Here is a 22,190-nt window from a genome sequence, read left to right as displayed (position 1 = left end):
GTTCCTCCTTTGTAAACATTAAACTTGTTGTATTGGTTTAAACGGATTGTATGGAACGGTTTACGTTATGTAACCATTTAATTGGGCGTTAATGGTTTATTAATTTTTTTTTTTAAAAATTATCCTGTTGATTACGGGTTGGGTTGTTTCAAGTGGTATCAGAGCATGGTCTAAGGGATTTAGGCGACTTGAGATAGGTGCCTAGACTTAGACTTTATTGTGTATGCGTTTTATGCGGGACTTGTAGGAGACGGGTCGGACCGGGATTGGTTATTGCCTAGGTTTATGTGAACTAACCTTGCGCTAATTGTTTTGTGTTGTGTTTGCAATCATCAAGCGTGATAGACATTGTACTAGCAAGTTAGTGCGACGTGCTCGAGTAATAATGATTAGCTACCATTGTTACGGGTTCAAGTCGTGTCAAGCAAGCGATGTACGACGATTGTTGAGCAAGATGGAGCGGTGTGGTATATTTATCCTTCGTTTCGTTGTTTAACCTATTCCGTTTTGTAGAATGAAGATGAGAAATGGTCTTGATACCGAAAATGGAGGCCCGAGCGAGGACTCCGAATTCAAGACCAAAGTTGAGGCCATCATTAAAAAGCAAAAAGCGGAATTTCTCGACGATGTTCGAAAATTTTTCCAAGACTCGGTTGATGGGCAAGTAACCGAATTAATTAATGAACGAATGAATGCCGTAATCCAAGAGGCACTCGAGGCTAGAAACTTAAATTCTCATGACGAAGGGGGTAATGGTAATGGTGGACATGGAAGGCGAGACTTCCATTATAAGAACTTCAAGGACGCTCAACCTCCTATGTTCAATGGAGTGAGAGATCCGTTGAAGAGCACGTGTTGGATTTCCGACATCGAGGGGGCCTTCCGTACCGCGGAATGTCCTCCCGAGAAGGAAACGAGGTACGGTTCTAGCATGTTGCGTGAAGAGGCGAAGTTGTGGTGGGATGATAAAATTCAATTGTATGGGGAGGAACAATGTATGAGCTTGACGTGGGAGGAGTTTAAAAAGGAGTTCTTTGTTGAATATCGAACTCAAGCTGACCTAAACATAATTCGGGACGAGTTGCGCGATTTGCGACAAGGTTCTATGGACTTGGTTACTCTTAAGTCTACATTCTTGTCAAAGACTCGTTTTTGTCCGGAGTATGTTGGTGATGTCCGAATGTTGATGCTAGATTTCTACCGCACATTGAGCGATGAGTTGAAACGTAAGATTAGTCTGGGAATGGCTAAGTCTTTTGAAGAGTTGTATGAGTTGGCTCGGGGTTTTGAGCCGGAAGTCCCGAAAAGAAGTGATTTCTCTTTTTCCAAGAGAAAGTTCGAAGGTTCTAGTCATTCGAACCTTACAAACAAAAAGTACAAAAAGGGTTCCGAAAATGTGAATAGTGTGAAGAAGGGTGGTACTCCGAGTTACAGGCACACGTGTTTTAATTGTAACCAAAGAGGGCACATGGCCCGTGATTGTACCAAGGCGCCGAACAAGCTTACTTGTTACAATTGTCAAAAGGAGGGGCATCGAAGGACGGAGTGTCCCGATTTGAACACCGATCATGTTAAACGGTTAGAGAAGGTGGCGGGTACGGCTAGAGGACGAAATTATTTAATGACCAATGATGAAGCCAAGCAATCCAATGAAGTTGTCTCAGGTACTTTCATGGTTAACTCTAATCCGGCAAGGATACTATTTGATAGCGGTGCTAATTTATCGTTTGTGTCTCCGCGTTTTGTGTCTAAGCTTGATAAACCGCTAGCTAAGTTAAGTCATCCGGTAGAAGTTGAAATAGCGGATGGTAAGACGGTGCTAAGGGTTGATGTGTGTAATGATTGTAATATTGTATTTGGTGCCGAAACGTTTAAAATTGATCTCATTCCGATGACTTTGGGTGAGTTTGATATTGTCGTTGGTATGGATTGGCTCGATCTTTATAGGGCCGATATTGCATGCCATGAAAAGTCTATTCTTATGAAGACCCCAAGTGGGGGAGAGTTAATTATTCATGGCGAGAAACGTAGAAGACTTGTGCCATTATGCACTATTGCACGGGCACGTCATTTTCTTAGTAGTGGTGGCATGGCTTTTCTTGCCCATGTGGTTGATACTCGTGAAGAGCCACCATCCATTCGTTAAATTTCGGTAGTTAATGAATTCGAAGACGTTTTTTCGAATGAATTACCTGGTGTTCCGGAGGAAAGACAAGTTGAATTTCGCATCGAGTTGGTTCCGGGGGCTACCCCATTGCTAAAACTCCTTATCGATTAGCACCAACGGAAATGCAAGAGTTGTTAAATCAAACCCAAGAGTTACTTGAGAAGGGTTTTATCCGACCGAGTGCTTCGCCATGGGGCGCTCCAGTTTTATTTGTGAAAAAGAAAGATGGTAGTATGTGGATGTGCATCGATTATCGGGAGTTGAACAAAGTGACGATCAAGAATCGTTATCCATTGCCTTGGATTGATGATTTGTTTGACCAACTCCAAGGTGCAACGTATTTTTCTAAGATTGACTTGCGGTCCGACTATCATCAAATGCTGGTCCGTGAGGAAGATATTGAGAAAACGGCTTTTTGAACGCGTTATGGACATTATGAGTTTGTAGTTATGCCTTTTGGTCTTACGAATGCACCGGCGACATTCATGGACCTTATGAACCGAGTGTGCCAACCTATGTTGGACAAGTCGGTAATTGTGTTCATCGACGACATACTTGTCTATTCGAAAAGTATGAAGGAACATGAACGTCATTTGCGCGAAGTATTGAAGACGTTGCGGAAGGAGAAGTTGTATGCTAAACTTTCCAAGTGTGAATTTTGGCTAAGGGAAGTGAAATTCCTTGGTCACATTGTGAACAAGGACGGTATTCAAGTGGATCCGGGGAAGATAGAGACGGTGAAGAGTTGGGAACGGCCGACTACGCCTACGGAAATCCGAAGTTTTCTCGGATTGGCCGGTTATTATCGTCGGTTTATCCAATACTTTTCTAAGAAATTAATTATTTTATGTTTTTTATTCAATTCTAAATATAATAAGTAATTATTCACCTTTCTTTTCATTTACTTTATTTCCAACTCGAGAATACACATGACATATTTTACATTACATTCATTTCTATCATTTTTCTCTCTACTCTTTTCCACTCCCTCTTTTCAACCGAAAAAAACTCGAGAATACAGCCTAAATGCTTGCAATCATTAATGCACAATCTTTTAGCAAGCAATGGAACACCTAAGTATCTCATATGCACTTATAACACCCTAGGTTTTTTTTAATCATAGCGGAAGTAATTAAAACAACCATAACATAATTATTTATTAAACACAAGTACTTATTATTCAAAAACCCACAATATGGTGTTACTTAACAAAACGGTTTTATTATTACAACATCACGACATCGGAGTTCCAAAGGTTGTCAAACATATCCACTAGAGATCCCATCTTCTCCCAAAAACTAGCATGCAATAATCAACAACCTGCAGGAAAGATGTGTGAGATTAGCACGAAGCTAAGTGAATAAAATTTATACTAACAACATTAACATTACGGTATCAAATCATACAACCATGGGTAACAACTAACAACAATCACAACAAATTTTGCCTCTTAGAGGACCGGCTGCCAGACCTGACCTACGACCCTAACGGATTAGGCTAGTCTACCGATAGTTCCTCTTACTGACTCCTTTGCATACTAATCCAGATGCAACGTATGCGTCATTCAAAGCTATACTACACAAATAGTAACACTCGAACCCAACCTCATAATTCAAGGTTGACCTCATGAGTCCAGCCTCACAAATCAAGACCGACTCCTGGTATCCAACCTCACAAATCAAGGTCGAATTAACTTGTGCACATACAGTCATATAATTAACACCGCATATCAACAATACACAATCATGAAAATCTGGTCAGGTGATCATAAAGATAGTAGCACAACTTGCTACTCTATATTAATATCCGAAATGATAGTTACACTCACCAATATCCTCAAGTACTCAGTGGTCTAATATTACTGAGTCTTCTGCTTACTCTTATCATCTGAGAATAATACAATTCAAGTAAGTAATCATATACCGGTTATATATATACCAACTATTAAACAATTCAACAACACTTAAACGTCTATTAACAAAAGGGTCAATCCGTACCGTTAGGTTTCATCCGTACGATTGGGGTCCTCCATACGGTTCAAGGATTGATACAGATTACAAAACCTTTCAATGTGCATTGGGCCTTGTCACTGACCTACAGGCCCATTAACATTAACCACGTCACGCTCTCACCCGCGACACGTCATCATTCGTGTAAGCAGGTTTTAGGGTTAAGACGCTGGTTCTGAAATCTCAATTTCAACAATAATGGCGTCCAGTTCGGGAAGGCAAGTTCTACAGAGAGCTAGGTCATTCATCAGCTCCACACGCAGGATTCAATCTCAGTCCACCTTCATCGGAACCTCACCGGCGGCGACTCGTAATCCGTCATCTCGCTTTTCGTCTCGCCGGAAACCTATTTTTTCTTCCAGGTTCATTTTTACACATTTCATTCATTCATTCATAAATTTATACAATCATTTATTAAGTTGTATTTGTGATGTGTTCTGTGATGTAGGGAACCTGTGGAGCTGAGCTGCGCACAGTCTCTGATGCCTCTTCATTCTGCTACGGCCTCATCGTTGCTTAAATCTATGCTGTCTTCAAAGGTTGGCCAGTGGGGTACTTTATCCGAAGGTGCTTTTTTAACCTTGATTCTTCATATTATTTGTCTTTTAAGGCCCTTGATTTTGGTAACACGATGTTGCAATGTGCAATTGTTAATGTTAGAGTCTTGTATGCACAAAATATTCTATAGTGTTGCTGGTAGTTTCACTTAGAACTATATACGTGGGTGACTTAGAAACACGTGATTGCATATGTATCATTTGCAGATGATGAATGGATTCTATCTCTGATGTTATCTTTCTGTTATAGACTAACGGAGTTATAAACTTGTAATTAAGCTAAAAAGGGTTTTGACATGTAATGCTTCACAAATTGTAGAGTGTGAGTCGTAACTTATAAGAGATTGTGAGCACTTGAACCTGTTATCCATTTATAGGTCGAGGATATTTTTATAAAATGAGCTTTGACTCTTAACATATAATAAAGAGTGAAACTAATATGAAGGTATCAACTTGTGATTGGAAGACATGACAGTCCACGGTAACTGCTATGAAGGAGTACTAATTCATTTTGAATGAATGTATGTAGCATGTGTAATGCTTTTCACATGGCCCATCAGTCCATCACCAAACTTTACACAATTTCAATTGCATTGAAATCTACGATGCAATACACATTCTATGTGCCTGAGACTAGAATCATCTGCGAATAGGTAGTAGTAGACTAGTAGCAGTAGTAATTCGATAGTAACACTTTCTGCTTAGTAGAAGATCCTTATAGAAAGAGGAAAGTGGTAATCTTTATGATGGCAGACAGAAATTATATTGCGAATGTGGTATCTAGATATAAAATTGGTAACTGTTGTTAAATTTATCTAACCTTACCTAAAAGTCTATTGTCCGTATCCATATCCATCTCTAAAAAATTACTAATATGTACCAAACTTTCGGTAAGCGCTAGTATGTATGATGATGTATCTGACCTTGTATTATTTGGTGGCACCGGTTTTGATGATGTGGGAATTTATATGGTTGCCAAGTCATTAGAAATACAAGGTATTGATAATAAGTCATGGGGTACATAAATTAGAAATAATTTAAAGGTATGCTCATAAGTAACAAGTTTTAAAGTAGGATACATAAGTAAAAGTCATTTTAAAAGCACTTAACTATTATGTAGTTACTCTTGGCACGAATATATCATTCAACACATGTGAACTGCTCTAGTTTCAATTTTTTCTTATTTTTATAACTTTCAGTTTTATGCATTCTAATATCAGTTCTCTGTGACAGGATTTGCGACACCACTATAACATGGACTCCACAAAACAAATGAGTCTCCCGAGACAGATGCAAGTTGAAGCCGTTCTATTCCAATTTCCAAATAATCTCACAACTAAATACGCTTTTGTAACGGAACATGTTTGCTTCCAAAATTTTCTTAAATTAATTGTTGTACATTCATGATATCATTTTAGAAAATCTACTATTTGTCTTCTTCAGACAAAAGTTTAGAGTCTGAGTACCTTTCTTTTTCGCCTCTTTTAGCAACTGTTTCAGCATTGGTTTTCACAAGCTTATCTATCTATTGTTGTGCAACATAAGGGAAACAAGTTTGATCATGATAAACAATACTCTCACATCATCTTTTGTAGGATCTCATCCAAAATAACAAACATGTATAGCATCAAGAGCCTTTTCAACTCTTGCCTCCATTGGAATTGTTGGTGTGGGTGCATTTATTTTTCGCTCGTTTCTGTAGTTTCACAATAAGTTAGAATTACTGCAAGCATTTAGCTATTGCGTTCTTGATTGGCCATTTTTGAAGGTTTCGAAACCAAGTGTTAGTTGTGCTAATTCTTTTCGATGTTGGGTTCACCTGCAGAAATACATTGTTGTTGCCTACTAGTCTTGTGATGGCTAGTCTGCCAGACACAACATCTAACACTAGAATTAACACAAAACGTTATTTACTACTGTATATCGAATTATAAACTTATATTGACCGCGCATAAATACATTTAGTGTTAATTATAATTAGTTCTCATCCTTAAATCGTTAATAAATATATTTGCTTCAACAGGATGATTAACTTTCAAGATTATCCACTTTGAAAAGTTGAAAACAGTTATTGGAAACTGAATCAATGTATCAATGAAGATGCAATCAAAGGGAAGTAAAAGTTGATTCTAATACATACAAAACCAAATTTAAGACGTTTACACATATCTTAAATTGGACTAAAAAGAAACAAATATACAAAACCTTAGTCAAATCCAAGCAAATTATATTAACAAGTCCAAGTAGTACAATCCATAAGAAAATCCAAGCAATTTACATTAATAAATCATCAATCTAAACATCCAACCTACGTTATATAAACATGCTATTTGATATATCATTTTCAAATCATATTGTCTTCCACGAACATGAAGAGAGAACTATTTTAACTTTTTACTAAACGAACTTGAAGAGAATTATTCTAACTTTTATACGAGGACAAAACCATTTATTCTATATAAACCCAATCTTTTGGAGAACAACTCACCAAAACACATACAATTCTTTTGAGTCTCTTACCTCCAACACTATGTCATCCAAAAGCCAAACTACCCTATCTTCTTTGATTTTACTATTCATGTCCACAATCTTAGTCTCACGAGCTGCATCCCGATTGTTACCAGAAAGTTCAATTTACGAGAACCATGAACAATGGATGGCTCGTTATGGACGTGTATACAAGGACGCTAATGAGAAAGAACTACGTTCTAAAATTTTTCAAGAGAACGTTCGGTACATACAATCTTTCAACAATGACATGAGTAAAACTTACAAACTAGCAGTCAACGAGTTTGCAGACCTTAAAAATGAAGAATTCACGAGTGCAAGAAACCGATTCTTGGCACATGAATGCTCCCCATCAAACTCTGCTTTCATGTATGAAAATGTAACCGCAATTCCATCATCAATGGATTGGAGAAAAAAAGGCGCGGTAACACCTATCAAAGACCAAGGCCAATGTGGTAAGCAACATTATTTGAGAACTATATAAATTAAACATGATACGATACATAATTCTAGATTTGTTTACATCGGTTTTTGATGATGATATGCAGGGTGTTGTTGGGCGTTTTCGGCAGTGGAGGCCATGGAAGGAATAACTCAACTGAAAACGGGTAAATTAATGTCACTATCTGAACAAGAGCTCGTGGACTGTGACACTAGCGGTGTAGATCAAGGATGTGAGGGCGGGCTTATGGACAACGCCTTTAAATTCATCATAAGCAATAAAGGCCTTACTACAGAGAGCAACTACCCATACAAAGGAGTTGACGGCACCTGCAATAGCAACGAGGAATCTAATAACGTTGCAACAATCACGGGTTATGAAAATGTCCCGGCTAATAGTGAAAGTGCATTGTTGAAAGCTGTAGCGAGTCAGCCCGTATCTGTAGCCATTGATGCTAGTGGGTCTGATTTCCAGTTCTACTCTAGTGGTGTATTCACTGGAGAATGTGGTACGGAACTGGACCATGGTGTTACAGCAGTTGGTTATGGAACGAGTGCTGACGGGATTAAGTATTGGCTGGTGAAGAACTCATGGGGAACAAGTTGGGGTCAAGAGGGTTACATAATGATGCAAAGAGATGTTGATGCTAAAGAAGGCATATGTGGCATCGCCATGCAGGCGTCCTATCCTACTGCGTGATTAGAGGACGACCGAAAGTAATTATTGTACAATATACATATGATTATGTCAATACAAGGAAACTCGTATAGTATATATTTGAACAGTATACATATTTATGATTATGTTAATACAAGGGAACTTGTATAGTATGTATTTAAATAGTTAAATTGTTGTATGAGCTGCAATTAACATATTATGTACATGAAAAAAAAAGTTGTGAGCTAGTCTTTTCATATTATGTAAATGTCAATGTCAATGTCAAATTTATAATAATTAGACACATGAAAATGTGGATGTAAATGTCAAGATTATAATTAGCTACATGAGGATGTGGCTAGTGCATGTCTGAGTTGAACGATAACAGAGACATGTACATAAGGTAACAATGAAGGGTTTGAAAACGGTTATGGATTAATGTGATTTGGTAAGACCGTGTACACCAGAATAATAATACTCGCCCTTCCACGTAACTGGCGGGGAAAAATTCATCAAATTTTGACGGTGAATTTTTAACAAGATGCTAAAAAAATTACCTTAGCCAAGAGTTCCGAAGGGGTAAAAATAGGAAGCGGTGATGATCCGTACACATCTAATTTTTTGCCATACACAAATAAATATGCTTTAAATTGTTGTACAAATACATCATAAAGCATAATAAGTTGTGTTTGGTTAAAAACTGGTGGTGTCACTCTCCAATAGGAAGGCATCCTAATAAAGTTAAATCTTTTTAGTAAGACATAATTATCTTAGCAACTACAAAACAAGACAACGTGTTGCGTTTAATTTCAATTCAATTAAGTTAACATCAATCGTTGATTTGAATCAAGAGACATAAAAAAAAAACACTTCTGTAGAAAAATGTCAAATATCTTGACCATTATTGTACAATGATGCAATAAAGATCTTACATGAATACAATACCTTACAACAACTAATTTACTCAATATAATCTTACACTCATACTTCTGAAACCAATCCTCAGAAAGCAACGAAAGTTGACGAATTAGCCTGCAATCTTATAGCTTGGATTAACCAGATTATCCAGCCCATCAACTACTTGGACCGACTCAATAACATCCCCAACCTTCAAATCGGCCAAAAAGTCTTCATTTTGGGTTACATATCCAAAGACAGCATAACGACCGTCCAAAATGTTAGCATTGCTTGGCGTTAATTCACTCTCTTTCAAAAGCCAAAATATTTGGCTTGAGGCCGAGTTGTTTTCAAATTCCTGTTAATGAAAACAGACAATAAAATCTAGCAATCTTTTTATGTGATTATTATTATAAAAGATGGTACTTTAGTAGTCGTACCTCTCTTGCCATGGCCATAGTTCCAAATGCATTGAAAGGCAGTTTCGTTTGAGCTTTGTAAAGACCAATGTCCTGCATGATATGCCGATAACACCAAATTTAATAGAGAAGCAAACATATGTAAAAGTTGGTCATTTTAGGTTGTCGTTTATTACTAGTGAGCCAAAAAGTTAAACGGGGCGTTTGATAGAACATAATGATTAGGTGTTGAATGGTTCAAAATATGAATGATTCAAAGGTTCTGATTGAGATTGAACCTGATCTGAATGACAAGAACCTTTTTATTAATCATTTGAATGAACTCTATGAATACACTAGTATTTACAACTTAAAAATTAACATTATTTCATTTATATCATAATTTTGTTAATTAACTTACTTCCAGGGTCTCTCCATATATAGGTGCTTTTTCACCTTCTACCATAATTTCCAAAGGTATTGTACGTGTTTTCTCTGTACTTGGGTCGATAAAACCCTCTGCAGGACCTTCCGGATCTCCGGTTTGAACTACAAATCCATCAGCTAGAAAAAAAATTGACATGTTAGAAACTTGAATAACGTGATCGAAACAAGCTACGGGAAATTAAATATAAACCTATATTAGATTGAGAAAAAGCGTCTTACCTCTTTGAATTTCCATGCCATCATAAAAATGTCTTTCCACCAAATCTATAAAATTTCCAGCAGTTACTGGTGCGTTATAACCGTCCAGGACGATTCTGAACACGCATTCTTCAAGGTTAGGGTTGTCTTTGACTTTGACTTTCATATCCACGGTAGCTCGGCCCTTCAAAAGAGGCATGTTTTGATACTCTTCTGGTACGTCGTATGGGAAAGCATCAACCATGTCCTCTTCAACACTGCAGAAATGCAATGCACCTGCAGTCAATGACAAGGGTGTAATAAGAAAATTGCTATTTTTAGAGACGTGCTTTTCCCTATATCGAAATGTAACAAGCACGATTCCGAAATTACCCTGTTGGAATCTTATTGTTAATAAGAATCTTATCGATTCAAGAATCTTAAAAGGATTTATTTGAGTTATTCTGTTACATGTAAAAGGTCAAATTTGTAAGAATTTGAATATTGGCTAAAAGCAAAAGGGTTTAAATGAGCCACACGGGTTTAAGGTCCCCGTAAGTGTATTCAAACTCCTAAGTTGTTTTATTTAGAAAAATCGTGTAATCATCATATTTAATAGAAAGTATCATAAATTCACAAAATTTGAATTGTTAGCAGTATCTGGCCCAACTCTTTGTGACCCGTACTAAAAACCCACCCATATTGCCAACTCAAGTCCAGCTTGGAGTTATAAGTACCACTATTCTGGTCGGTAGTTATCTTTATAAGGCACTAATTGGGAGAACTATATGGTATATTACTATTACTATGATATAATCAGCAGCAATCATGATTTACATCTATGGTTATGTTCCGCATCAAAATAGCCGAAAACATAATGCATTAAACTCACCCTCCAACGTACTGCAGAAGCTCCTTCTGTTTAGGTGCTACAGCTTCTCGTTTTCTATCCTCTGCGATTTTCTGAAGCTCTTCCATTCCAACTTCGAGTTTTCCAAGCAATTCGATTGCATGATCTTTCTTTGATTCAGCTAATCCTGCTATAATCATGCTCTTCCCCTGCTTAAGAGCTCTCGACGCTTGTTTCAAATTCTACAATCAATTATAATTTATCAATTATATCAGCATTTCCCTTATTGGTAAAAAAAAATACAAAAATAATGAAACAAAGGAATGAGATTCTTACACGCTCGACAGAATCGAGAGCCTTTACTCCAGAAACCTTGAGACTCTCAGTAATATCTTCTAAAGGCTTCTGTACCTCCCTGATAGCTTTATTATCAATTGGCAAAGCATACCTCAATAAAGCTCCCGGATCCTTAATCGGAGGCCCGGATATAAGCACTGCTAAATCGGGCATAACCGGATTAACGGCATTAGCATTGCAAGGGAAACCCAATGTTGGCACCCCAGTTATAAGTCCAACTGCCAAAGCTACAGATATCACACATTCTTTTATCCCATAGAACCTATCCTTCTGCCCATTTGAAAAAAGGAAGGAAAAAAAAAAAAAAAAAACAATTCATTAACAATCAATAAAATCCTAATCTAGAAAGTAACAAGAAACACCTTTTACTTCAAGATTCATATAAAGTTTGAAACTTTTCTCATTAATTACACAAATAATAAAATACCCATATCAAATTTCATATAATAAGTATTTAAAAGGATGGTACAATTATATACTAACCTGTTTGTCGGTGACTTGAAACCGATTAGGGTTTAGGGAAGAACAAATTGGGGTGAAGCGGCGAGTAGAAGGGGAATGTGATAAAGGAATGTAATTGATAAATGATTGATTAAGGTTGGAGTTGTTAAAAATAGATGATTTAGAAGTAGTGTATAGAGATGAACATGAGAAAATGGATGTCATTTTGTTGTTGATGAAACAAAAGAACTTAAAAATAATAATGGTAGCAAAGATAGTAAAGTAAGTAAAAGTAGGATTTAGAAATGGGAGTGTATAGATAAGGTTTTGAAGAGGAAAGACATGAACGGATATAAGCCTCAAGATGTGGATAATGAGATCAGAATGAAGATCATGTTGCTATTATTTGGAAGGAAAAAAAAAAAAAAAAAAAAAAAAAATCTCTTACTTCTACTGTGTTTAATTTAAAAAGGATTAGTAATCGTGATGCAGCCGGCGACTCTGGAGGGTTGGTGGCTGATGTTGGTGGCCGTTGGTGGCTGCTAACAGTGGCCACCGGACTCTTGGTAGCTGCAGGCAGCGAATTATAGTGGTCGGCTGTGGTGGTTGTCATTGGCTGTTGTTGGTGGCTACCGGCGGTAGCTGGCCGCTGTATTGTTGGCTGCTTGGGTCCGGGGGTTTGTTATCGTCCTTAGAAAATTTGGTGAAGTTACTCGTTTTTTTTACGGTGTGATTTTGCGTTTTGTTCCGATCGGTTGCTGCTCGTGCAGTTCGTTCATTCCATCTATCCTGTCGCCGAGTCTATTCGAGTGGGCTTGGTGTCGTTGTCGACGTTGTCCTTGGTTGACTTCGGAAAATTGATGTGGCAATGGTTTTCTCTCGGGGTTGTATTGTCTGCTCGAACGGTGATTTGTACTTACTCGATGTACTCGGTGTTTCTCTGGTTTTTCTTGGGGTAGACATGGGGTTTATCGGATACGAGAGGGTTCTTTAGTTTGCAGGCCTCGGGTTAGGTGTTCTTGGGTTGCCCGGTGAACGTTTTTGGTTGAGCGGTTTACAGGTTATGACGAATGTGGGGTTGGATACGAGATCGGAGTTATATGTATGTCTTAGGTTTTTGATAGGTGGTGCTCGTTGCTTGTAATTTTTATGTTTGTTTCAATATCGTCCGGTTTGTTTAGATGTGAATGTCAATTAGTCAAACGTTTGACCCGTTGCCATTCCTGCAAATCGTTGTTTTAAAAAAATGTTAGCTTTCTTCTCTTCTCGCAAAATCAAGATTCAAGATTTCTAGATTTCAGGATTCAAGATTTCTGGAGTTCAAGATTTCAAGATTCAAGCTTTAAGATTTCAAGATTCAAGAAAGGTACCACGAAGGAGCTTGAAGAGACTTCCATTAGGCTGATATTCATATACCAAAAGCTTCTCTTGTTTACTACAATAAAACGCAACAGCAACAACAACAGTAACAACAACAACAATATTCAATCTTGCACATGCGAGGTATAGGGGAGATGAGATGTAGACAATCATTCCTCTACCCTAGAATAGAAGAGAAGTCGTCTCTCTAACCATGAGTTAAGAGAAATCCTCCACCCACCAGAAAGAAAAAGTCATCCATCTCTCTACTCTAATGTAGAAAGATTGCTTCCGTAAGGACCTCCGACCAAGAAAATAAAAATAATCTAAAATAAAAATGAAAGAAATAAAAATAAAGCATAATAAATAAAGAATGATGAAAAGTAAGTAAAGAATAAAGAATAGATAAATAAACAAGACTAAAGAATAATAAAAATTAAAACTAAGAAAATAAAAATAAAAAATAAATACGAAAGACGCCATGAAAATAGTGGAATCAAATTTCATGAGTTTGAAAGTCTGCCTGAAAATCAATTTAGGATCTAAGCGGCAGTCAAGTCACTAATAAATCGTCGTTTGTTGTTGCCTCAATTACTAGAGCCATTAGGAAATGAAAACAGAACTCGAAAGACCTACCAAGTAGAAGTTGTTGCGCAAACAAAGAGCCAACCACCGGTAACAAACCGAACACCACTCATGCACCTTTACGGTAGACATCCCCGAAACCACACAACTAAGTGAAAACCAACCAAGCTCGGGAGCAAGGAAAGTCGCCCTCAACCATAATGGCCCCAAGATGCACCGAACGATGCGCGGGACCTAATCAAACAAACATACATGCATGCATCCATGCATCCATGCATACATGTATACATACATACATACATACATACATACATACTGATATCGGCTAAAAAGTCACGTTTTTACCCCCGATATTGAGTCCCAAAAAGCATAAAGTTCCAAACTATGTAGGCAAAATAATTGCTTTTTCGGTTAAATTTGTAGATTAAGTTATTACGAAGACGATGCAAAAAGAATCAAGAGAATCGGAGCTAAAACGAAGATTCTAGAGCGAAAACGGTGAAAGACAAGAAATCAAGTTACGATCCAGGAAACATGCAGGCCAAACGGTTTGCCAAACGGCCTGTCACTATTGAAAACGGCCTGCCAAACGACCCACACAAATGGCCATAAAAAACGGGCTGACTTGCCAAATAGGCCTTGCAAACGGCTTGCCAAACGGCCTAGAGGAGGGGGAAATTAAGTACCCGGAGGCGAACGTCGAAGATTGTAATAGGAGCGGTCTAGAGGATGTCAGCACTTGTAATGGTCCAGATCTCATCTGTAAACGGTGAACGCTTTCCTTAACTTAATAAAGTTATCTTGTTATTTTAAGTTGCTTTCATCTTGCATGTTTATCTATCCGTTGGAAATGTTTATTATGCGTTGAATACTTTATCTGAAACTTATGCTATTGTTATGCTGAAACCTTGACGGTTTAGAAATCTAATTTACGGATCACCCTTTCCGCTTATTCACGTGACTGTAACCTAGTATTAGGACTTGATCAACCCTAGAATACGAGGTAAGTAGTTATGTGTGCTTAACGACACAATAGGGATATAGTACCTACGTACGAATAATTATTTATTCGTCAAAGAAGAGCTGCCTATTTAGATTGTGATTAGAGTAGGCAATATAGAGTTCAGTGAACACTGGCTTGCTCAAAAGCATGATTCGCGTCAGAAGCAATGTTCTTGAGATGTTGTAAGATGATCCGGGTTTGAGTAAGTGATCGCAAAGGATAGACCTCTAATCCAATTAGCAGTACCTTAGCATATCTAAGATTGCACATCTGTTAATGTTAAGGCATAACTTAGTATTAAGTGGTGGAATATTACTGTAGTTAGACCAACTACGATTAAGAAAAGCTGAGACTTTCCTTTAAGGATATACCACTTTATTCATGTACCTAGAATTCTTTCCATAAGGTCGTTTAAACCTTCTAAGGTTAACGTTGGGAGTAGGGATATCCATCTTAGCCAGAATCTTCAAAGCCTAAACTCTTAGTGACAAATCAATTAGGTTCATAGCCCAGTTGATTGAGGTTTAGTGTTTATTCTAGGAAGTTAAACTCTCGTAATAGTCCCCCGTTAGGATTCTATTCTTCATACCTATCCCTTTTATTCTTTCTAGTTTATATTACCTTTAGTTAATCTTAATCTATCACCACTTGTCACTAGGGTTGCCTATATAGGCACTTTTGTCCCACATTACTGAGCAAACATACAAAAATACGAACATGAGTTTTATTTACCACTTACTCGTTAAAAGAAAGACAAGTAGGTGAACTATAGCCAGGAAACCCAGCTAAATATAAATAATAAAACCACTACTATCTTTTGGTAACTGATTCTGACGTTTTGCGACCTAACGACACCGCACAAATAAAACCGTCCATTTTAGTCATATCACGTACGTACATCATACATACATACATACATACATACATACATATACGTACGTACATACATACATACATACATACATACATAACATACATACATACATACATACATACATACATCCGTACATAAAACATACATGCATACATAAATGAAACATACCTACTTACATACAAACCTATGTACATACATATAAACATACATACATAACATACATACCTACATACATACATACCTATATACAAACATAACGTACATACATACATTACGTACGTAAGTACATATGTACATTACGTACGTACATACATACATCCGAGAGTCTAATCTCCCTGTACTGCTTTTTTCTTTTTCAAAGCAAACGGTCGATTTAGGCTGTACGTACGTAAACCTATACACCAAACATACATACATGCATACATATATACCCACCTACAAACAAACATAAGCATACATACATACAACACAACATAGATTAACATGCGCGCATACATACCACATACATCCATACATACATCATACATACATGCACACACATACAAAACACATACTAGGAAGAAGTCCGGGTAAAAGAAATTTTTTTAGAAATAGACAAATCACTCAACATGAAGATACATACATGTTTAAAAAAAAGATACATAAGCATATATACATCTTTACATACCTACATACGTAAGCAAACATACATACATAAACATATTTACATACTAATACTAATACTAATACTAATACTAATACTAATACTAATACTAACACTAACACTAACACCAGCACCAGCACCAGCACCAGCACCAGCTGTAACGACCCTGGATTTTCCAACGTTTAATTAATAATAATTATTATTATTAATACTTGTGATTTAATGAATGTATTGTTTATATACATTTACATATTACCATACTTGACTTTAAATGCCCGAAACGTCTTTGTGACACACGTACATTACACGAATAATATTTTTAGAATATTATTTACATTCATGATTAAGTTTTATTAATCATTTTAATTAACTAAGACTACTAGTTAATTACTTGGGCTTTTGATTGGATTATTACTTAATTGGACTTGGGCTCATGATTAGTGGACTTAGAAGCCCACACTACACACTTAATGGATTAATTAACCCACTACCTTCATGTAAGTATTAAGATTAAGGATTAACTAGATTAGTTATGTGAAAGAATCTAGTTACATGATACTTGCACCTTATCCCCATGAACACACCCTTAATAACCAACTTTTAGGACAATTACATGTAAGTGACTAGTGAGTAATCTTGCTTCAAGAACTTTCAAGCCATCCAAGGATCCTTTGAAGCTAGATCTATTTTTCTCATTTCTAGTAGGTTTATCAAAGGAACTTGAGGTAGTAATTATGTTCATAACATCATTCGATTCATACATATAAAGCTATCTTATTCGAAGGTTTAAACTTGTAATCACTAGAACATAGTTTAGTTAATTCTAAACTTGTTCGCAAATAAAAATTAATCCTTATAACTTGACTTTTAAAATCAACTAAACACATGTTATATATCTATATGATATGCTAACTTAATGATTTAAAACCTGAAAACACGAAAAACACCGTAAAACCGGATTTACGCCGTCGTAGTAACACCGCGGGCTGTTTTGGGTTAGTTAATTAAAAACTATGATAAACTTTGATTTAAAAGTTGTTATTCTGGGAAAATTATTTTTATTATGAACATGAAACTATATCCAAAAATTATGGTTAAACTCAAAGTGGAAGTATGTTTTCTAAAATGGTCATCTAGACGTCGTTCTTTCGACTGAAATGACTACCTTTACAAAAACGACTTGTAACTTATTTTTCCGACTATAAACCTATACTTTTCTGTTTAGATTCATAAAATATAGTTCAATATAAAATCATAGCAATTTGATTCACTCAAAACGGATTTAAAATGAAGAAGTTATGGGTAAAACAAGATTGGATAATTTTTCTCATTTTAGCTACGTGAAAATTGGTAACAAATCTATTCCAACCATAACTTAATCAACTTGTATTGTATATTATGTAATCTTGAGATACCATAGACACGTATACAATGTTTCGACCTATCATGTCGACACATCTATATATATTTCGGAACAACCATAGACACTCTATATGTGAATGTTGGAGTTAGCTATACAGGGTTGAGGTGGATTCCAAAATATATATAGTTTGAGTTGTGATCAATACTGAGATACGTATACACTGGATCGTGGATTGATTCAAGATAATATTTATCGATTTATTTCTGTACATCTAACTGTGGACAACTAGTTGTAGGTTACTAACGAGGACAGCTGACTTAATAAACATAAAACATCAAAATGTATTAAAAGTTTTGTAAATATATTTTGAACATACTTTGATATATATGTATATATTGTTATAGGTTCGTGAATCAACCAGTGGCCAAGTCTTACTTCCCGACGAAGTAAAAATCTGGGAAAGTGAGTTATAGTCCCACTTTTAAAATCTAATATTTTTGGGATGAGAATACATGCAGGTTTTATAAATGATTTACAAAATAGACACAAGTACGTGAAACTACATTCTATGGTTGAATTATCGAAATCGAATATGCCCCTTTTTATTAAGTCTGGTAATCTAAGAATTAGGGAACAGACACCCTAATTGACGCGAATCCTAAAGATAGATCTATTGGGCCTAACAAACCCCATCCAAAGTACCGGATGCTTTAGTACTTCGAAATTTATATCATATCCGAAGGGTGTCCCGGAATGATGGGGATATTCTTATATATGCATCTTGTTAATGTCGGTTACCAGGTGTTCACCATATGAATGATTTTTATCTCTATGTATGGGATGTGTATTGAAATATGAAATCTTGTGGTCTATTATTATGATTTGATATATATATAGGTTAAACCTATAACTCACCAACATTTTTGTTGACGTTTTAAGAATGTTTATTCTCAGGTGATTATTAAGAGCTTCCGCTGTCGCATACTTAAATAAGGACGAGATTTGGAGTCCATGCTTGTATGATATTGTGTAAAAACTGCATTCAAGAAACTTATTTTGTTGTAATATATTTGTATTGTAAACCATTATGTAATGGTCGTGTGTAAACAGGATATTTTAGATTATCATTATTTGATAATCTACGTAAAGCTTTTTAAACCTTTATTGATGAAATAAAGGTTATGGTTTGTTTTAAAATGAATGCAGTCTTTGAAAAACGTCTCATATAGAGGTCAAAACCTCGCAACGAAATCAATTAATATGGAACGTTTTTAATCAATAAGAACGGGACATTTCAGTTGGTATCAGAGCGTTGGTCTTAGAGAACCAGAATTTTGCATTAGTGTGTCTTATCGAGTTTGTTAAGATGCATTAGTGAGTCTGGACTTCGACCGTGTTTACTTGAAAAATGATTGCTTAACAAATTTTGTTGGAAACTATATATTTTTAACATGTGAATATTATGTGATATATTAATCTCTTAACGCGTTTGATATTATGTGATAGATGTCTACCTCTAGAACAAGTCCCATTGACTCACCTAATAATAATGAAGAGTCAAATGTAAATTGGAATAATTCGTGGACTGATTCACAAGTTCCCGAAGAGGAACCGGAAGAAGAGTCGAAACCGGAAGAAGAGTCGGAACCGGAAGAAGAATCGGAACCGGAAGAAGAATCGGAACCGGTGAGGGAAATAATAAAACGGTTAAGTAAAAGAAAATCCTCAACTAACCGACCAAGGTTAATTATGGTCAATGGTGTTTCCGCCAAGGAAGCAAAATATTGGGAGGATTACCAATTCTCCGATGAATCGGATTCCGACGAGAATTCCGATGATGTTATAGAAATTACCCCAACTGAATTTAAAAAGGCAAAAGAAAATAATAAGGGAAAGGGCATAAAAATAGAGAAATCTAATTCCAACCCCGATGAACTTTATATGTATCGTCAACCCCCGAAGTCCTTAAGTTGTAACAATGACCCGAAAACCTCTAAACCACCAGGTTTTTCTAAACCAATGTGGAAAACGACGGCTCGTATTAGGGGAACATCATATATCCCTAGAAACTTGGCAAAACGAACCAAAACCGAAGAAGAAGAAACAAGCGAGTCGGAATAAGATAGTTGTATTCGTGTGGTGTAATATATGTAATATAGTGTGCTTATGCTTTATGATATATGTAAAAATTGCTTGTATTAATAAGTATTTTTTTTTATGAATCTAACTCTTGTCTATTTTACAGTATAAAAACACAAAATGGATAGACAACCCAATATTTTAAGAGACCTACCCGGAAACATGATTGATGAAATCTTGTCTAGAGTCGGTCAGAATTCTTCGGCACAACTATTTAAGGCGAGATCAGTTTGTAAGACATTCGAAGAACGTTCCAAGAATGCCTTGGTTTATAAAAGGCTTTCGTTCGAAAGATGGGGGATATCACATTGGGAAATCCATAAGTTACGATGTGTTTACTTTAACGCATATATTGCGGGGAACCCAAATGCTATTTTACGCAATGGGTTAAGAAATTATTTTGACTCAATATATTCGAATATTGAACTTCGTGATTTAGAAAAAGCGGCTAACATGCAACATAAAGAAGCATGTTATGCTTACGGATTAGTAATGTTCGCTTCTTACCAAAGTGAGAACAAGAACATCGGGCTACAACTATTAAACAAAACGTTCCCACAAGTGACGGAGTCGGTAATTGGGGTAAGAAATGAGGTTTTTAGATTGTTACGGGACTGTTGGACATTACGTAACCCTCGTCCCTTTGACGACGTTACAACACACTGTCTTATCAACGGCCATAACGGTTATGTTCCACAAGACCAAGGATGGGAAGTAATCCTAGTAAAACCAGAATGCATGACTTGTTTCTGGACGTATGAATTACGTGTCTTTATTGACTTTGCTGAACGACTTGTGTACTAGCTAGAATTATCTTCACAACCATCATGTATCAAATTTATTGTGTGCTATATTTCAGGCTATATGTAAAATAAGCGGTATTGTAAGTTTGTAAAATATTGTGTAAAAGTTTGAACGCGAAATATTATTATAATCAGTTTTTCATATAGAATTGTAGTAGTTGAATTGTATATTAGCTACTAAGTATGAACTTAACGGGTAGGTACTACCCGAATTTAAACTTATAAAACGCTAATATGAAGAAAAAGCTTTTATAAATGAGTTCATATTATGCTACGAAATACTATTAACCACTCTTAATATTCTGTATGATTAACTTGTTCCATTTGACTATTTTGAAGGAAATGGCACCGACTACTCGACACACCGTGAATATGAATGAAGAGGAATTCCGTACTTTTCTAGCTTCAAACATAGCCGCAGTACAGGCTGCGCTACATACCAACAATAACCTTGGATCTAGCAGTACAGGAAATTGTGTAGGATGCACCTACAAAGAATTCACTGCCTGCAAACCTTTGGAATTTGATGGAACCGAAGGACCAATCGGATTGAAACGGTGGACCGAGAAGGTCGAATCGGTGTTTGCCATAAGTAAGTGTACTGAAGAGGACAAAGTGAAGTACGCTACTCATACCTTCACAAGTTCTGCGTTAACATGGTGGAATACCTATCTAGAGCAAGTGGGACAAGACGATGCGTACGCACTACCGTGGTCAGCATTCAAGCACTTGATGAATGAGAAGTACCGTCCCAGAACCGAGGTCAATAATCTCAAGATAGAACTTTGAGGGTTACGAACCCAAGGATTTGATATTACCACGTACGAAAGACGATTCACAGAATTGTGCCTATTGTGTCCAGGAGCATTCGAAGATGAGGAAGAGAAGATCGACGCGTTTGTGAAAGGATTACCGGAAAGAATCCAAGAAGATATAAGTTCACACGAGCCCACCTCCATACAACAGGCATGTAGAATGGCTCACAAACTAGTGAACCAGATTGAAGAAAGAATTAAAGAACAGACTGCTGAAGAGGCCAATGTGAAGCAAGTCAAAAGAAAGTGGGAGGAAAACGGTGATAAGAATCACCAATACAACAACAATAGCAATTACAACAATAATCGCAACAATTATCCCAACAATCGCAACATCAATCACAACTACAACAAACGGCCCAACAACAACAACAACAGCAACTACAACAATCATCCCAACAACAATAATAACCGCAACAACAACAACAATCAGAAGCAGCTATGCCAAAGGTGTGAAAAGTATCACTCGGGGTTCTGCACCAAATTTTGCAACAAGTGTAAAAGAAATGGTCATAGTGCGGCGAAGTGTGAGGTCTACGGACCAGGGGTTAATAGAACGAAAGGAACAAATGGTGTCGGAACGAGTAATGGCGAAGCAAGTAGTGTCGAAGCAAGTTATGCCAATGTAGTTTGTTATAAATGTGGAAAACTGGGCCACATTATTAGAAATTGCCCGAACCAGGAGAACACGAATGGACA

General features: G+C 36.6%; 3 protein-coding genes across 3 annotated transcripts; 2 read left to right on the top strand and 1 right to left on the bottom strand.

Moving 5' to 3' along the window:
- Positions 1–997: 997 nt before the first annotated feature.
- LOC139857919 (senescence-specific cysteine protease SAG39-like) lies at positions 998–8,382 on the top strand. The gene is made up of 4 exons (XM_071846769.1): positions 998–1,008; positions 6,502–6,554; positions 7,328–7,696; positions 7,790–8,382. The coding sequence occupies exons 1-4, from the start codon at positions 998–1,000 to the stop codon at positions 8,380–8,382; spliced, it is 1,026 nt and encodes a 341-aa protein (XP_071702870.1).
- Positions 4,308–6,198, top strand: LOC139856886 (protein NUCLEAR FUSION DEFECTIVE 6, mitochondrial-like). The gene is made up of 3 exons (XM_071845603.1): positions 4,308–4,538; positions 4,625–4,743; positions 5,967–6,198. The coding sequence occupies exons 1-3, from the start codon at positions 4,375–4,377 to the stop codon at positions 5,984–5,986; spliced, it is 303 nt and encodes a 100-aa protein (XP_071701704.1). The 5' UTR covers positions 4,308–4,374; the 3' UTR covers positions 5,987–6,198.
- A 755-nt stretch (positions 8,383–9,137) lies between the features above and the next one.
- On the bottom strand, positions 9,138–12,204 carry LOC139857320 (peptidyl-prolyl cis-trans isomerase CYP38, chloroplastic). The gene is made up of 7 exons (XM_071846058.1): positions 11,950–12,204; positions 11,446–11,736; positions 11,152–11,351; positions 10,302–10,537; positions 10,057–10,199; positions 9,678–9,749; positions 9,138–9,595 (listed from the first exon to the last, which is right to left on the bottom strand). The coding sequence occupies exons 1-7, from the start codon at positions 12,130–12,132 to the stop codon at positions 9,368–9,370; spliced, it is 1,353 nt and encodes a 450-aa protein (XP_071702159.1). The 5' UTR covers positions 12,133–12,204; the 3' UTR covers positions 9,138–9,367.
- Positions 12,205–22,190: the final 9,986 nt, after the last annotated feature.

The sequence above is a fragment of the Rutidosis leptorrhynchoides genome, chromosome 7 (genome assembly GCF_046630445.1).
Source record: "Rutidosis leptorrhynchoides isolate AG116_Rl617_1_P2 chromosome 7, CSIRO_AGI_Rlap_v1, whole genome shotgun sequence".
Classification (NCBI taxonomy): domain Eukaryota; kingdom Viridiplantae; phylum Streptophyta; class Magnoliopsida; order Asterales; family Asteraceae; genus Rutidosis; species Rutidosis leptorrhynchoides.
Note: the sequence above shows the minus strand (reverse complement) of the source record. Positions and strands in the feature narration are given on the sequence as shown.

Bases quoted from the DNA above. Each gene is read 5' to 3' on its own strand.
- LOC139857919 (XM_071846769.1), top strand. The intron at 6,555-7,327 runs GCAGAAATACAT...CCACAATCTTAG, and splicing joins TTTCGATGTTGGGTTCACCT to TCTCACGAGCTGCATCCCGA. The intron at 7,697-7,789 runs GTAAGCAACATT...GATGATATGCAG, and splicing joins CAAAGACCAAGGCCAATGTG to GGTGTTGTTGGGCGTTTTCG.
- LOC139856886 (XM_071845603.1), top strand. From the start codon at position 4,375: ATGGCGTCCAGTTCGGGAAGGCAAGTTCTACAGAGAGCTAGGTCATTC. The intron at 4,539-4,624 runs GTTCATTTTTAC...TCTGTGATGTAG, and splicing joins AAACCTATTTTTTCTTCCAG to GGAACCTGTGGAGCTGAGCT. The intron at 4,744-5,966 runs GTGCTTTTTTAA...TCTCTGTGACAG, and splicing joins GTGGGGTACTTTATCCGAAG to GATTTGCGACACCACTATAA.
- LOC139857320 (XM_071846058.1), bottom strand. From the start codon at position 12,132: ATGACATCCATTTTCTCATGTTCATCTCTATACACTACTTCTAAATCA. The intron at 11,737-11,949 runs GTTAGTATATAA...TCAAATGGGCAG, and splicing joins TTCAAGTCACCGACAAACAG to AAGGATAGGTTCTATGGGAT. The intron at 9,750-10,056 runs GTAAGTTAATTA...CATATCATGCAG, and splicing joins TATATGGAGAGACCCTGGAA to GACATTGGTCTTTACAAAGC.